Genomic DNA, 17,377 nt, shown 5'->3' with positions numbered 1-17,377 from the left:
CAGCAGCAGTTCAAAATAATGTGCTGCCAAGTATTCTGATTATAAATACATCAGAATACAGATGTTTCGTACTATAGACATATAAGCTTTGCTAACATAATTATTTCCCTCCAGATCTACAGTGACAATGATATAAAATTAAGGATAAAGTAAATCCATAATTATCTGCTTGATGTCCTCTCTCAAACACTTTCAACCATCATGTCTTCTGCCCTTCTTAGCAAAGCCACATTTCAAATAAAAAAATATAAAGCATTAACACTCATTCACTGTAAAATCCAAAGGAATGCTTAGACTTCAACTTAAGCTCAGGAAATCAAGCACACCATTCCAATTCCTTTGTACAATAAAAATGAAACAGTACTTATCGCCCGGCCCATGGAAAACAACCTTTTGCCATCAACTCTCAGAAAGGCAACATTGTTGCCACAGGAAAGACCAAGCAATAAGAAATTACAAAAGCTTGAAATAAAATGAAATCCTTATCCCTTCAATTTTTTTTCGGATTTTCATGTTGTATTTTTTCTTTTAATGAAAATAGCTATTAAAAAACCAAAACAAAACCCATACAAAATCCCAAAACATGACAGAAAAAAATGGGTTATCTTCCCTTCAAAACAACACCCACACAATGGGGTTGGGGGGGTGGGGAAGGCAAGTCTTTCACCTTGAGAGTTTTTTCTAACTGTTCTAAATAGAAATGCATTAGTCTAGTTGCATAAAAGCCGACAGTCCAAATTCAGACTTTCAATGAAAATGTCAATTTTCTTTTGAAATAAAGGAACATTATTCACAGCATCATTTGTTGCAACACCTATTTTTTTTTTCTGCTAACACAATTAATTAAAAAAATTGCACTGGAAACAAAATACACAGTACTAAGATTTATGGAGAGATTGACATGAACCAAAACACAGATGGAAAACAATGGTCAGTATAGGAAGAGGAGACAAGACTGTTGAAGGTAATTTTAAACAGTCACCATGAAAGCTTTTCATCAACTGAAAGACATTTGTATAACATCAAGAAAAATTCCTGTTTGAAATCACTGTTCTTTTAAAGATACAGGAAGTTTCTACTCACCGCATGTTTAAGTGTACACATTTCATAGAGAACACAACCAAGGGCCCAGATATCACTAAATCAAAGAGAATGTATGTTAAGAATTAGTTCTAGGTATAACATTGCCAAGTAACGTATCTGTGAAACCTGTCTTTGAAAGGGAAAATGTATTTTGAGTATGTACACCCTTCCTTGTATGTACATCTTCCACCCTTCATACCACCCCCCACTCCCACACCCGCAACACACCCCCCTCCCCCCTCAAAAAAAATAAATTCAGCAACCCAAAAATATGGTCAACCTAAAATCAGATGAGGTTACTTTGGCTCCAGATTTTATTCATACCTTTTTACCTGAACCAACCCAGTCACAGAAATGGGACAAAATATTGACAAGGGCTTTATTTTCTTTAAATATATATATTTGCCTGAGGTCTTTGGATTAAACAAACAAAAAACCCAACCAAAACTCACCATCTAATTCAGCAACTACAATTCTCAAAGTCAAATTTGCTGTTTACCACTGACTTACCTTACCCTCGCTCATTACAGGATTACAGAATTTGGATTTATTATCCAATGGTATTCTAACCCATATTGAAGAAATTAAGGGACAAGGAACTGCAATAATTATTATTTTTTAAGAAACCAACTGCAACTAGTGTAAGGCACTCACAGCAATAGATGAAACAGCCCAGCACAGTATAAGACTAAATTGATAATGACTATTTTAATTACATTAGGGATGCTGTTATCAGATACAGCCTACTGCCAGGATAGCAAACATGTAACTTTTGTTAACTGAAGCAAGCTGAGCCATCGATCTATGCATGTGGTTAGAGAATCCAATTACTGTGTTTGTGATTTCATCGTTAACACAATTTCACATTCGTACTGCATAAATTAAGGCGGTACAACTGTTGTGCAGGTAGGTAAATGTAAAACAGTAATTCAGAACACTACTAGATCTAGAATTCAGAGCATTAAGCTAAGTCATCTCTGCATCACATTGCTTTGTACTGCACAGACCTACTAAGGTCCTGCTTGTACAGTGAGACTCAGTACCTTCTCAGATAAAAGATGAACAGCTATTCATCATCATAAGAGCAGAACATCTTCATATTTCTAGAAGAAATCACTTTCCTTACCAAAAAGGTTTAATAAAATGCTTATTAGTACCTTTTATTGTTGTAAGGTTTGTTCTGACATATTTCAGGTGACAAATAGTATGGCGTTCCTATGCAAGTGCGAGCCAACTCTGCAGTACTAAGAAAAAAATAAGAATGAATGTTAACTAGTTATATGAAGTGCACAGATTATGTTTTCCTAGATCAAAGTGATTTCAATTAAGTTAGAGAACAGCATCAAAAAAGAATTACCTGTTAAGAACTCTGGCGATCCCAAAATCTCCCAGTTGTACTGTTCCATCTTTGGTTAAAAATATGTTCTTGATATAGAAATTTTAAGAAGTCTGTTAATTAAAACATTCATACAATTGCACAATTTTTGTTCTCAACATGTTATGGGAAGAATAAAGTTTTTTACCATTCGATCACTCTGAAGTCACTAGCAAAAGTGTTACTGACTACTATCAAACACCTGACATACTCTTGTCCTACTTCTTCAAATTAAACACTGTATTACACATTCTAAAACATAACCTATTCTGTCCCCACACATAAATATATGAGTAATGCTGAAGTAGCTGCATCAAACAGCCTCATCTGTTTGTACAAATACCATATAAACCTTTTCCAGATAATTCTGAAGAAAAAAATGTGTTACTGTTATTAGAAGTGCTTATGTAAAAGACTTATTTTCCATAATTTGCCAACTTACACTAGCAAGAGATGAATGAAATAACTTTGGAGGTAAATTCAGTTAAAAAAATAGTTACCTACATACCTGTGACTTTATGTCCCGATGCAAGATTTTTCTGTCATGTATGTGTTTTAGTGCTAAACAGATTTGTACAAACCAATCCAGAATCTATGCATAAAAGAAAATGCAACATCAGCATTGTTATTTAGCTGAAAGCATCCCCAGTTACACAACTGAAGACATTATCATATCAGTTTTATAATTATAACTCAAGATTTTACCCTTTTCCCATAGAACTCTTTGTTTATACCATAGAATAACTAAAACCTTAAGAGTACTTGAATGCAACCTTGTTAATGAAAGATGCATCTTACCTGAATTAGATATTAAACCTGAGACCACTAGTTTCATTACATATAAACCTAACAAAAGTATGCAATATGAATTTCATCAGCTAAAATGTTTGACATAAAACTTGCATCTTAAAGATTGTACTTTTACTGTAACCAGTAGTCTTCCTGCAGTCAACCAACCAGTCCTAGAAAGCCATACTGACGTTTAGAGACTCTTACTTTATCATACAGTAATTCTATATATTTTACCTCAGAAAGAGTAACAGTACAAAGCAGATTTCAGTGAGAAAAGCAACAAACAACATATAAATAGAAGATTATAAACAAGCCAACAAAACACTTTTGTTTTTAAATTGTGATTTTTACAAATTTGCAAAAAGTGACCAATGGGAAAAACTTTCCCGTGAGAATAGTGGTTTCACGTTCAACTTAGAAGTACATCTATATCAAAATTACAGTATAATGCGAGGAGGAATTTTAAGTTTTCCACTATAAGTTCATCTTGCAAAAGTAAGCCCAAATTAGAAAAATTAAATGCTTTGCAAATTACATCCAAATTGTTTCACGATTACCCTATTCTAAATACATCACAGGCCTAATATACTACCAAGTCTTTCCAGCCACAGGTAAATTGAGATCCTTCTGGATGCAGACACAAAAGCACAGAATTTATAAACAAGGAAATGTTTCAGTTCTAACCAAAACTTTGAATCAAACGTAATCTATTTTCACTTAATCAAATCTGTACCTAAAATCCTCTTGTTTATTGCAAATTCTCCTACAGCACAAATTACTTTATAACCAGTATTGTGGGAAAATAAAATCTGCTGGCATACTTCTGATACAGTATTTTTTTTCTAATGGAAAAAATAAACTTTTGAATTATGTCAACTTCATATTGCCATATTTTATATTATTATACTTACAAATATATGTTATTTTATACTTCTGATAAATGAAAATCAGTGTTACAAAACAAAAATCCTGTGCCATTACATCTTCTAAAAAAATAAATTCAGAGGTTTAAAAAGATTAATGTTGTCCTTCATTATTTTGCATTTCTCAGATATGGTTCACTCTGCAAGAGATCCAACTTTTTTTAAAGCACCTTACACATACAGACAGCCCCAAGTAACATACGCAGGATTTCCAGCTACTGTTTCTGTTTTTAACATACTACTGTGACTGATGGCAATGAGAATCTTGAGAACATCCTATTAGATTAACCAAACACATCTACCAAACTGAACCAAAACAATTTAAAACTCATGAAAAAGTATCACGCAACAAAGCACTATAGCAGAAGCTTGCTGTTACCTGATCTTCAGAGAATAAGATTCCTTTCTGGGCATTTATTTTTTTAAACAGGTCTCCTCCTTCACAGTAATCCATCACTATGTAGAGACAACCATTTTCTGTAAAATAAACCACAGCATTTGAAAAAGAAAGAAAAGGCCCATCTTTAACATGACTTTCCAAGTATCTTCACTGCAGTCACAGAAAAATCAACAAAAATACTAATCTTTTTACATGCAGCTTCAGATATCACTTATTAGTCCTTTTCTCAAACTTCAAGAAAAAAAGCTTTTATTGTTTTGAGTTTCACAATGTAAGTTTCCCATTTTTGGTAAGAGCAGACTATTTTGATATGTAGAGGAAAAAAAATGACATCTGCTGAACCAATGCCCCCAAATGCTGTTCAAAACCACTATGAAATTCTAAGTGTCACTTTTATACATGCAATATAAACCCATTCTTCAATATGCTTTCAAACATCCTATAGATCCCCTCCTCTAAAAACAGAGACCTTAAAGTCCTAATTTAGGTAGTTGCCTCTATTTGCCTAATTCTTTCTGGAAGTTTTACCTGGACAAGGTATTACTCAAACTAAGTGCAAGAATGTGACAATCACTAGCTCTCTCATACCAGACAGAGTTCATCTCAGAGACTGAAGACCAATGAGAAAACTTCCAGCAGACAATGACAGATGGAAATAATTAATTTCTCATTTTTGAATGAGATCTGGGGAGACGTCCAAAAATTCTATGCAAGTTTCCACTAGAAGGTATGTACATATACAACACAATTCAAAGTTAGTTTTGTTCCCCAGCGCAATCTTTTCCAGTCACTGATATTAGGCAGAAGCAAGTTGGAAGTTACCAAAACCACAAGAACTACACTACTCATGTATTAGGCATGATTTTGAGAAAAGCTGAATAAATGCATAAAATCAATCAAACGCTGCTCAAACCCCCCCCTCATTTTATGAGATATAATCACAGCACTTAAAAAACTCTAAATACAATCAAAATTAATTAAATCATTTAACTAACTTAAATTTCACTTTCGCAGAATGCTTCTGAAATTGATCTTTCAAAACATCAAACCCAGGATTTTTCTTTTGTGCTTACTGCTCTTTGTACCTTGATTAAGCTGTATAATAAGTATTATTTTAAATCCTAGGAGTCTGGATTTCTATTGTTGAAATAACTCTGTTTTATAAAGCAAATCAGTATGTTCAAAGTCAATGTGCTTTACTACTAAAGATGCAACACGAAGTCTTGTGAAGTACAAATACAGGATCTACCTTGTAAGAGGAAAAAAGAAAAAAAAGCAGTCTTAAACAACAGGCCTCTATTACAGAGAAGACAGAAGCACGGATTTATAAACCAGAAAACTATGGCTGTTTCAATGAATAGAAAAAATAAAATCCCCCGAAAGACACGAAAGACAGCAGAAAGGAAGGAGAAAAGAGCAGTGCTCCTAAACAGTATCTCAAATAATATTTGGGGGTTTTAGTAGTATTTTAACCTATACCTTATGCTCATTTCCCAAGACATTCACTGTGAAAACTATGTAGAACTACACTTCTCCTTCCTTTATAGCTTGGTGAAGTAAACAGTCTCATCTATTTTTCCAGCTCTGAAAGCCAAGCTATGACTGAAATTACTGAAGACTGCATTCTAAGACAACAGACTTTGAGATAAAATTGCTCTTGCTAGGTTATCAATACCCAAATCTAGACATCAAATTTTAATGATGTACACAAGCATTGAAGTCGTTAGGGTATACACAAGTACTCAAGGAGACTCACACTTTGGAGAAACAGAACATAACGCTTTCATTTAAGCATCAACCAAAATTGATGCATGTAAGGAAGAGACATGAATATTTCTGTTTAAGTGTTGCACTTCTTTTTTTTATTACTATTATTTTTAAAAGTGCATGGGAATTGTAAAAAAAAACAACTCAACAACCAAAAAGAACCGAAATAAGTAATAAAAGTATGAAAAAGACTGATTAAAGAGAAAAACCACACTAATTTATACTAAAATGCAGTAAGTAGGGCATGGACAGTCACTTACTAAGATTACTTCAGGTTCTACCACATTAATTAATCTTACCTTCAAATGACTCCCTGTACAGGACAATATTTGGATGTTTCATGTTAGCTAACACAGCAACTTCTCTCCTTGATTCTTCTCTCTCCTTATTTGACATCTTAAGAAAAAAAAAAAGATTTTTGACAACAGAAATACAAAAAGAATGAGTCAGTAATAAATAATAATCACTCACCTTAGAGATGTTTATTTCTTTAATAACATACTGTTGGCCATTTTCTTTAGCTTTGACAAGAATTGCTTTCCCAAAGGATCCTTCTCCAATCTTTCGCACTTTAATATATTTATCCATAGTTATCTTCTTAAGGCATCTCACTTGAGTACTAGGCAAAAAATGCACACACCAGATTTAGTTAGCTGTAGTTAGTCATCAGCCTGCCAGGTCATATTACTTTTTTTTTTTTACTCAAAATGTTAACCCATTTGTCTTTTCAGTTGTGTCACATGCTTTGCAGCTTTTCTGTAAATCATCCACTTTTAGTCTAAATTCTATTTTGGTACAGTTGGCTCACTTGGTGTAGAAAAAGGTCTGCATTGCTAAAATGAGTTTTATCTTTTATATTGACAGACAGTATAAAAAAAGGAATGTGTTTATCTTCAAATAAAGCAAGCAGTCAATGCCATATCTTCTGAATCAGCTAGCACACAACATCATACAGAGCTATAACATCTGGTTAACAATCTTTCATTCAACTTTACTTGGAATAACTATGATGGTGGGGTGATGGAGGGATCCCACCCTGTCTTTTCTCAAGAAGCACCAAATCCAGTATTTTGGAAGTTAGTCACTATAACAAAGCCAAAAATGGACTGAATTCAAGAGGTCCCCATCAAGTTTAAATCATTATTCAATGTGGAAAAGCGTGACCCTAATTCTGACTGAAAACAAAGATAATTTATTTTTCCATGTTGCTTATAAATTAATTACAGAATGGTATAAATCAGTATTTTAGATATACTATCTGACCACTTAGACTACCTTTTGAGATTAAACAGATTACTCAGATGAATGCTGATGGTGTTTAAGGTTCTATAACAAAAAAAATTTTGGTAAAAACAAGATATTAGTGAGCTGCACTTGGAAAGGATCCCAACATAGAGGTGTCAAAACAGCAAACAGAATTGGCAAAACAAAGACCAAAGTGATACATGTCAAAACAAATTCAGAGTGGACTAAAAGATCATCTTCTCTACATGAGAAAGAACTTTCATACCCTGAGAAAGTTTCTGTAAGCTCTAAGAGACAAAGGTTTCTAAGCTTTTCTGCTTCCAAGCCTCATTTGAGAGCACTATCAGCACTTGTGCTTTGCTGAACTCGGCTTCCTTTCAAGAGGAGACCCTAACAGATCAGATCCATACTACACACCCATCTCAAGTGAGGCTCTTCTCCCTGATTTGGGACCATTTTTTTGTAACAGAATTACCATGCATCAGACACAGATGCTGCTAAAGTCTCAGGAAGATGAAGGATCCATACCATGAAAAAAGACTAAAATGAATAAGCTTGATTAGTATAGCAAGACAAAATACAAGAGAAGCGAAGTAATCTTTTCTGCAAAACAGTAGATGGGAAAACAACCGAAACTAAGGATAAAGGCCAGGAGGGAAAAAACTGAAAATGACAGGCCTGAAGCATCTTAACATCTTAACATTTTGCGTTGAAGAACAGATAACTGAGTGTCAAGTTGCACTTCTAAGAAAAAACAAAAAAACCCCACACACAGACTCAATATCAACATCAGTATTCTCTTTTGGGGAATAGTAAAACATAGTAGATGGGTCTCAGTTTTAACTTCACATGGCTTTACTAAGTTCTCTTCCTGCCCCCGCTTTGCTTATGAAACAACCTATGCTGTACTACTGCTAAACCAGCGGCATTAGGCATAGCTTAGGGCTCCTACTGCACGCTGTTCTGTGCGGATATGTACAGTCAATAAGCAGCCTGTGATGGTAAGGTACAGTTCAGTCAAACAGAGTACATACTGTACAAGTTGGGTGGCTTATTTTTACCCGTGGCATGAGAAATACGAGTCCAAGAAAGCCCACCAGTGCCGGCAGGGCGTTGGCCTCCCAAGCCCCTGGACAAGAAGTCATTTTATCCATCACGGACACGCACGAAGGCGGCTTGTGCGCCAGGGCACAAGTCACACCCCGAGACGGCCCGTCCTACGCTCGGCGCCGAGAAAGCGAAGCGACAAACCCGAATCGCACGGCTAGGCCACGACCGGGCTGCCGTCAAGCAGCACCGCGCAGTGCCCACCTGCCCCAGGGCAGGCCCCCACCCGGCCAGGCGCCCGGCAGGGCCGCGCTCCCCAGCCGGGCCCCACCAGGCCACCGCCTCCGCACAGCTAGGGCAAGACCGGTGCCAGGGCGAGAGTGGCAACTGGGGACCACCCCGCCTCAGGGCGGCTGAGACAGGCAGCTGCTGCCGGCGGCCCCACGCCCCGCCCGCCCCACCGCCGCCCCAGCATACCTCCCCGCTGCGCCCGCCGCTGCCACTGCCGCTCAACGGAGCCTCACGCCCGCCGCGAGCCCGCCCCCCATCCCCTATTGGCGGGCCCGCCCCGCAGCTCAGCTCCCATTGGTCGACCTGTGCCGGGGCGGGGCAACAGGTCTGCCCGACCGCCCTTCCCGCCTTAGCGGTGCTTCACCGTGGTAACGCACGGTCGGGGGCGGGGCTCCGGCGGCGCCTGCGCGCAGCCGCGGCGGGGCGGGGAGACGGGGCGCCCGCTCGCCTTGGGACTTGCATTTAGGGATTAAACAATAATAATAGTAATAATAATAATTATAATAATGAATCAACTGTAAATCTGTCAGGTACCAACTACAACCCAGCAGACCGCGCAGCCTGGCACCGGCGGTACGTCTCTGCTCAGGGACTTCCCCGGGGAGGGGTTTGCCCCGGGAGAGCCGGGCCGCCCGCGGCAGCTGGCTCCCAGGCGGTACCTGGGGCTCCGCCACTCCCTAATCAAAAGTGCAAGCGCGCGTTACAAGAGTGTGCAAGCAAATGTTCGCGAGCCAAAACGCTTTTTTTCAGTCTTCTAATTGTCTCGATCCATTCCCCTGTGTGCATGCTACAAGGCAGTGTTTTGTCTTGTTAGCCTTTTATATAAGTGAACCTACGAATGTTTTATTATTTTTTTGCTGGAACCTGTGTTCTGTCCATGTACCTTAAGTAAACTCCTTCCTGGCCTCAGTATCGCGGCAGGCCCAGACAGGGCTCGGCCCGCCTCAGGCCGGTGGTGCACAGGGGCTACGTGCTCAGCCCCAGCGCCGCCTTTCATCGGCACATGGGCTTGGTCAGGGCGCGCCGTGCCCCTCGAGTTTGACGCATCTTGGTTTAGCCAAGCGATGCCGCGATGTACCGAGCCGCCTCCTTCACCGGGGAAACCGCTATCCCCTCGGCATGAGGCACGGGGGTTTCCCGCTCCCCCGTTACCGCCCGCTCTGCGCAGCGGCGAGCTGCAGCCTGCGCCCGTAACCAGCCCTCACAGAAAGAGCCGCTTCCCGCGTTACAGCGGAGCCTCCGACGCCCCAGCGCAGCCGCAGCCCCGCTCCCCTCAGCAGCCACAGGGAGGCCGCGCCCCTCCGCGCGCGCGGCTTCCGGGGGACGGCGGGACGGGACGGGACAAGACGGACGGACGGACGGACCCGTATCGGCAGCGGACCGCCGGAACCGGAAGTAGAAGCGGCAGTGGTGACGCCAACTCCGGTTGCTCGGCTGGCGCCGAGAGGCGGCGCGCGTGCGTGGCAGGAAGCCCCGCCCCCAGGCCGCGGGGGCGGGGCTAGCTGCCAGAGCGACCGTTGGGCCGGGGGCCGAGACGGTGTCCGCGGCGTGTCCGCGACCCCGCCCCGCCGCTGCAGGAGGATGAGCCAGCGCCTCCGCGGGGAGCAGCAGGCGGCGCCACCCGGACAGGTAGGGGCGGGGCTCGGCTCGCCTCCCTTCTCTTCCCTTCGCTCCGCTCGGCGGAGGGCCGCGGCGCGGGACGGCCACCGCGGCACTGCGACGTGACAGCAGGCGCCGCGAGCGGGCCGCTCGGCGCTGCTCCGCCGCCCTGGGAGCGAGCGGGGCCCGGGTAGGGGTTCCAGCCCGCCCGCGGTGGGGCGGGGGGAGGAGAGGAGAGAAGGGGGCAGCCGCCGCCGCACGGCCTTCTCAGCGAGCCCCCCTCGCCCTGCGGCCGGCGGGAGGGAAGGGGCCGGCAAGGTGCTTCCTCACGAATCCCTCGGCTTGTCGGCCGGCCTCCCCCGGACCGGGCGGGCCGGCGTGAGGGGGAGCGCCCCGCGGCCTGCACGGCCTGTCACCTCTTGTCACCGGCTGTGGGTGCTGTGTGGTAGCGCTCCCGCCCGCGGCAGGGCCGGGGGAGACTCGCAGCCGCCGCACGGCAGCAGGGGGGAAGCGCTGGTCGCCTTGGGCTGGCCGCTCGGTTCGTGAGGCGGCAGCTGCACGGGAGCGTGAGGCAGTGGGCTCTTGGAGCCCCTTCCGTGAGGAAGGTGCTCGTCAGCGAGGTTAAGACTGTAGAGCGGTGGCGTTCTTTCGCGTTATTTTCCCTGCTTATCTAAAATCCTTTCCTTTCCCTATCCAGAACCGTGGAGCTGACTGTAAAGCAAGTATGTATCGGTTCTCACCCGAAATGAACAGCTGCAAGTGTGGCAGTGGGAAATGGTGTGCTGGTAGCAAAATAGATGTGTTCAGTGTTGAATAGTAAATTTGCTGTGTCACACTTTAAAGTGCTCAACCAAGTAAAACAAGGCCTTAAAACCAAATTAAAAATGTTTCTGGTGCTAAACTGTGTTAGAATAGCCACTTAAAAATATTTTTTGAAAGATTTCCTGAAATGCTAATCATTTGGGTTTTAGGGCAATCTTTTGATGTTGTGGGACCTCTGAGGTTCCTGGTACAGAGTTTGTGAAAGAAATGAAGTTCATGATTAAGTATCAGAAGTATTGGTGCTTTTTGCTTTCGGACGCCTTGCTTCTTGGTGGAACTGTGAAGGGTTTTATGTTCTGTTATCCCTTGGCAACATTGATGCTTCTTTGCAAAAACAGCTATTTGAATGAAGGACGTGCTGGCGTGATAGTTTTGAAAGCAGATAGTTATCGATACTGTTTATTTAAGGAAACTTCAATATACTGTAATGTAAAAATAAAAATATCATTTGTGTGTTATGGGAAACATACCTTTGTGAGGTAAAATAAGGCCCTAGAGCTCTCCAATTGTCACTCATTTTTTCTAAGATAAGTCTTTCACTGGCTAACTGATGTAAATTTAATGTCTTGTCTTGTTGGTTGGCAAGCAAATGCAACTTGCTGCTCTGTATTCTGAGTTGTCAAAATGGGAAGTGGCTCTGCTCTGGGAAAACTGCAATTAGGTTGAAACTTACAGCGTAAAATAATACGACTTTACATCTGCTCACAGTGCCTGTGAAAATAAAAAGTATATAGTGCCCAGAAAAATGGAGCTTGTTTTTTGTTTGCTTCTGTTTAGTATTGGTATCTGAGTCCTAAAAATTCTTTGTCTGACAGTAGTAGATGTCATGCACAATGTGTGTTTCAGTATTTCTAGAAATATATTTTCCTTCTTCCATGATTCCCAAGGCTGTCTTTGCCCAAATCTTTACAATATCCTCTCGGTGAGTGGTTTACAATACCATCGTTATCTCTGTGGTGCATACTTGCAAGTTAATGTAATCCTGGGGTAAATGTCCTCTTTCACTTAATATTGACTTGTAATAAAAAGCAGCCTATCAAAATACTCCATGGGGAAAAAACACTTGAAGCTGTTGATCTTTGTTCTTCATGACTGCAATGCTCTGAGCCACTTTATGAATTTTCCTGCGTTTTTCTTTTGTGTTTGTATTTCCTCTTGTGCCCTCTTCCACACCTGATGTTTGTCGCAAACTGATGTTTCAGTCACCTGCAAGTGAGAACCCACTGTGTGCTGGCTTCTATGAACAGCGGAGTCTAACTGCATGGTGTATGTTCTGTCATTCACTGAAAATATGCTTTGGCTCTCCCCTCCCCCCCCCCCCCCCCTCCCCCTTTGCTTTGGGTGCTTTGTGAGTGCGTGTCTTACTTCGCTATTTGAACAGCAGAGTTGCATTCTTGGAACGCAAGCACTAAAGCTGGGACAACTGTTCCAGATTCACAACCATTGCCAAAAGGCATTCTAGGAACATTCAGATTTTTTTCCCTCCCTTTATTTAAGTGACTTCATGTGCACGTGGATAAGTATTACTGTGCAGATCAAGTTTTCAGTGTAAAGCCTTACAATAATTCAGCAGTAGGGATATTTTTTAACTTGCTCACAATAAAAAAATGGAATAGCTCTACTGTTGAAGAGATTTGTGCCAGAAAGAATAGTGCTAGTTTGAGTTGTTCGAAGTGTTAATTTCCTCATTCTCAGACACTATGTTGCACATTCGTAAATTTCTTGCTTTGGCACCTCCTTGGCAGCAGCAGTAACCCAGTATCTCTGAAAGCAGTCAGCAGCAGTAGTGATCATGTGCGTGAAAGCACTTACACACCCTCCCTGCTAATTTTCCCTAAACTAAGATTTCAATTTTACACCTGTGTGCTCCAAGAGCAATTTCACAATTCTGTGCTCCTTGTGTCAGGCTTTCCCTTATGTCATAATGTGAAAGTGCAGGTTCTGTGTTGCCTGATTTCCTGAAGCTGTTCAGGTGTCAGGCCATCTTTTTACACGCCAGGCTCTGCAAACTGAAGATGCTCAGAATGTTGGAAAGTTGTCAGTTATAAATTTTAGTAGCTGTTTAACTTGAAACTTGCTTTTGCATTTTGGAAGCTTTTAAAAAGTAATCTGAGAGAATAATGTTTAGATGAACCAGTGCTCATTTAATTTGATTCTGATAAGAAGGTTGTAAACAGACTGTAAAAAATATTTTTTGGGGCAAGTGCTCTGCTCTAAAAAGAGAGAAACTGAAAAACATAAAATGTTGAGATAATGGTTACACTTAATGATCTGATAATATCTGTCATAATCAGAGGGAAGAGAGTTGACAAAGTTGCTGGGCTTCATGCATAATAGAAAGGATTCTAGACAAAACTGTTAAAATAGTTGTAAATCTGTTTACATCTGAAGTGTCCTTATTTGTATTATGTAGTAAGTGATCTTGAATAGGTATTCCTGAAAGAATGGCAAGAAGAGAATTTGTAACTTCATAGTGGGTACTGGTGGTTTTTTTTAATGACTTGCAGAGCGTCTAGCCCCTTGAACTTTCTAGACATTAGAGTTTTTTGTTTGTTAAGCATTTTGTTTGAGTTTTCTAGTTACAGGAGTAGACTTACTCTGGAAGGCTGAGGAGGAATAGTAAATGAAAAAGTGAATTAAGTTCAGTCCTAAAGCACAGACCCTTTGGTAAAAATAACCCTTGCTGTTATTTTTTTTTCTTATTTTTGTTATATTTTGAATAAATTTCTCTAAGAAGTTAATGAAAGAGGAAGTATTCAAATGTGCATTTTGCCTGTTTGTACTGCAATACAGTATAATGAAGAAATCTTTCCTAATAGAAAGAGTAAAAATGTAATTTCACTTCAGTAATTTGTTTAAATTACAGATAGAGCTACTAAGGTGAGAATATTTTGACATCCTGACAGTTAAAATTGAAGTACTTTTTTTTTTTTTTTAAATGAAAGATAAGTTTGTGTTTGCATTCCCTCCACTCCTATCTCCAAATTTGTGTTCTGTGCCAGATTTGTTGGGGTTTTTATATTATATCTGAAGTTCTTGATCTACTGCAGCTTTTTCCCTGAGGTTTTTGTTATTGATGTGTCTCATGGATGTGTTTGGGGGAAAAAAGAAAAGCATGTTTCTCCATGTGCTTCTGAACACGCTTATTTTCCGTTTCTGAAAAGTGAGTCTACAAATGTCGGAAAGGGCTATCTCTGGGAAAGAAAATAGAAGGTTGTTTTTTAATTATTATTTGACTTTTTGCTGCTTGTCTTGCAGAAAACTTTTATTCTCATATGGAGCACTCAAGAATGAGTAAACACTTAAAATCACTATTGGTCTTACAGGCTTACCAGTTTTCTTCTCTTTTGTGCCAATGGGAATATTCTCTTAACTTAGGCAACAAAGCATATAAGACTGCAGAACACTTGAGGAGATGTAACAACCTGTGCACTAAGTATTCATGTTATTACCACAGTAAAAAAAAACCAACTTTTCGCTTTTTGGATAGGTAAAGTATGGATTATTTTTTAGTAAATTCGATTTATCAACCTGATAACTTCATGCTTGTGGTAACTGACCTAATCTCATTATGTAACACATTTAAGATAACTGACCTTGTGTACTCTGTTAGCTAGAAGTCTATTGCTGAATCTTTTTTCTGTAATTTTCAAAATTAAAAATGTCCCATGAGCAAATTTCTTTATTCCTCATCAAATACCCATCTCGATTCTTGCTTTCAGCTTGATACCACTATCTAACAGTAATAACTACCCTCCAGACCCTCCTACCAGAAACTTGTCTACCATTTGTAGACCCTGACATAGTACACATAATTTTAGAAGTTGCACTTGCCAACCAGCCAAACGGGTTTTACAGCTGGAGGGAAGAACATTCAAGTGAGGAGAACTTACTGTGCATTCAGAACTGCTAACACACTTGATTCCGTGAACATTTCACTTCTGGTGGTGTTTGTGTATCTAGGGTTTCAATACCTTTTTTTAAAAAAAAAAAAAGAAAAAGAAAATTACCAAATTTCCTTTGGTTAGCAAACATGTTTTTGTTGAAAAGCACAAACAAGCCGTTAACAATCTTCTTTATTAACATCAGAGGTTCACAAGTCTTTCTTAATAGATATATATATTTATTTAATCTTTTGAAGAGGACCAGAATTGAAAAGGACCAGAATGGTTGGCTACAGTATTTACAAAAACAAGGTGACTTCTGTCTAGTACAGCCAAGAAGGTCAGCCATGAGCCAGATGCGGGTGTTGATTGCAGATCACTTCAGTCCTTCCTCACCTTGCTGCCTTGACACTGCTGCTTGAGAGGATCCAGAGCAAGAAAAAGAACAAACCTTTTGCCAGGGCTTCTAGCCTTGAAGTTTGAATAGCTCTGCATCTATTTATTACACGTACCAAGAAGAGCTCCCAGCCTTTTTTATTTTTTGATGACCAGGGAATGGGTTCCTCATTAGCTGGTATTTTCTTCTCTTTTTTTGAAGTCTGAAAATCAGTATGGGGAGAGTAAGTAAAGAGGAACCACCAGGGGTCCCCACAGGATTTCATAAGCAGTAGTGGCATGCCTGTGATGTATTTTGGAGAGCTCTATAGGAATTTTTTTTTCTTGGTGTCGGGGGCTTTAGTGTGTTTTTTATAAAGCAATTAGGATTCAATACAAGGACTTTAAAAATATATGGTAGCTGCTGTCATTGAAAAGATGCTTAGAGTTAAACTGGGAATAGTGGTGCGTTTTCAGATTCCAGTTTGACAATCCTGAATTATAATTTTGCCTATCAAGAAAGAATACTTTTCATGTGCTTCTCTTTCTGCTGGTGTCTGTGCTCTCACGTGCTCTCTGTCTTGGCTTGCAGAGCCTTTTTTCTTGATGCTGTCTTACTGCCTTTAAAGTTTCTTTTTCATTCCTTGAGTACCTTCAGATCATTCAGATACAAATGTATTGAACTTGGATGAAATTTTCTGAAGGATACTCAACTGAGGTGTGACCCTGAACTTAAGAACCAGTGCAAATAGCTAAGGACTGTTCAGTGCATGTCTCTGAAAAAATAAAAGTAGTATGAGTAACAAGACTTCTGTAATTCTGGTGGTGTGCAAAAGCTCTGCTCCATTGTTTGTATAACCCTCGGATAACTGCAACACAAGTCCATATTAAAAAGGAGCAAAGTCCTTCAAGCATTTTAGAGAGAAGATTGCACACTGTTGCTGTGTCATTTCATTGAACTAAAAATGAGCATCGTGGCCAAAGCCTCCACAGACAAAAGTTACATTGTATGCAGTGGAACCCACAGTCATAGTTCCTGCCCTTCAAAAGAAGAGTATTGGTATTTTACCTTTCAGTTGTTCAAAGGAATTTCAGTGTTACTCTCATCTGATCTGTGAAAATGATCACAGAACAAACACCAGAGATTTTTGTGCTATGGTGACTCTCTATCTTTTCTTTCCTGGACCTAATATTTGCAGGTATAGGTACTGACCCATTAGTTTAGAAACAAATACTACATCTTGTGTGTATTTTAACCTTCCTCCAAAGTGGCAACCATGGATACAGTCGTTGACCATGACTTGGCTAAGGATTAGTACTTGCCTGTGAAACTTAAGGTTTTGAGTTATATTTGCTTTTATATTTAGTTCAGGTTCATGCTAAGGGATTATGTTCCTAGCTTTTTTTTTTTCTTTTTAAATTTTTAACTAAAATCCCCTTTAAGACCTTACCACTTCATGTAGCTGCTTATCACTCTGTGTGTGTGTGAGGCTACTCTTCAACTATGATGGCAGAGTTTTTTCTAATGTATTAATAAATGAGGTTAGTGTAGTAAATTTAAATCTGAGTTTTCAGCTAATCCAGCCAGTTTTGGTTAAAAGCAATTAAAAAATAATTGTTAGTAATTTGGTGAATGTGAAAGAAGCAATCCCTTCCATCAGGTAGGCTAGTATCTTTGTGTAAGGTATTACAAGTCTTCAGTCTCACAACTATGGGTAGCCATGGCCTTGGTGGTTAAGACATTTTAAAGTGGAGATGAAGTAGTTTTGAATAC

General features: G+C 40.3%; 2 protein-coding genes across 13 annotated transcripts in view; one reads left to right on the top strand and one right to left on the bottom strand.

Annotated features, from left to right (window-relative positions):
- NEK1 (NIMA related kinase 1) overlaps nt 1-9,776 on the bottom strand; it is a 65,392-nt gene extending 55,616 nt beyond the window's left edge. For 4 of the 8 annotated variants that reach the window (XR_013924869.1, XR_013924870.1, XM_080372131.1 and 1 more), the window contains exons 1-8: nt 9,110-9,775; nt 6,812-6,959; nt 6,640-6,736; nt 4,553-4,650; nt 2,967-3,050; nt 2,441-2,508; nt 2,241-2,327; nt 1,084-1,138 (exon numbers count right to left, since the gene is read on the bottom strand). Coding sequence is in view for 6 of the 8 variants with exons in the window: in XM_080372131.1 (XP_080228257.1) it covers nt 1,084-1,138; nt 2,241-2,327; nt 2,441-2,508; nt 2,967-3,050; nt 4,553-4,650; nt 6,640-6,736; nt 6,812-6,928 (606 nt within the window). In the remaining 2 variants the exon portion in view is untranslated. Of the gene's footprint in view, nt 1-1,083; nt 1,139-2,240; nt 2,328-2,440; nt 2,509-2,966; nt 3,051-4,552; nt 4,651-6,639; nt 6,737-6,811; nt 6,960-8,646; nt 9,081-9,109 lie in introns of those variants that run through there. The other 4 variants (XM_080372135.1, XM_080372133.1, XM_080372134.1 and 1 more) reach the window with 3 other exon arrangements.
- Nucleotides 9,777-10,281: 505 nt separating this feature from the next.
- CLCN3 (chloride voltage-gated channel 3) overlaps nt 10,282-17,377 on the top strand; it is a 70,766-nt gene continuing 63,670 nt past the window's right edge. For 2 of the 5 annotated variants that reach the window (XM_080372325.1, XM_080372328.1), the window contains exon 1: nt 10,284-10,552. The gene's annotated coding sequence lies outside the window, so the exon portion shown is untranslated. Of the gene's footprint in view, nt 10,553-11,219; nt 11,245-17,377 lie in introns of all 5 variants that reach the window. The other 3 variants (XM_080372326.1, XM_080372330.1, XM_080372329.1) reach the window with 3 other exon arrangements.

The sequence above is a fragment of the Falco punctatus genome (genome assembly GCF_963210335.1).
Source record: "Falco punctatus genome assembly, chromosome: 1".
In the NCBI taxonomy this organism is placed as follows: Eukaryota; Metazoa; Chordata; class Aves; order Falconiformes; family Falconidae; genus Falco; species Falco punctatus.
The sequence above is the reverse complement of the archived record's forward strand: the minus strand, read 5'-3'. Positions and strand labels throughout refer to the sequence as shown.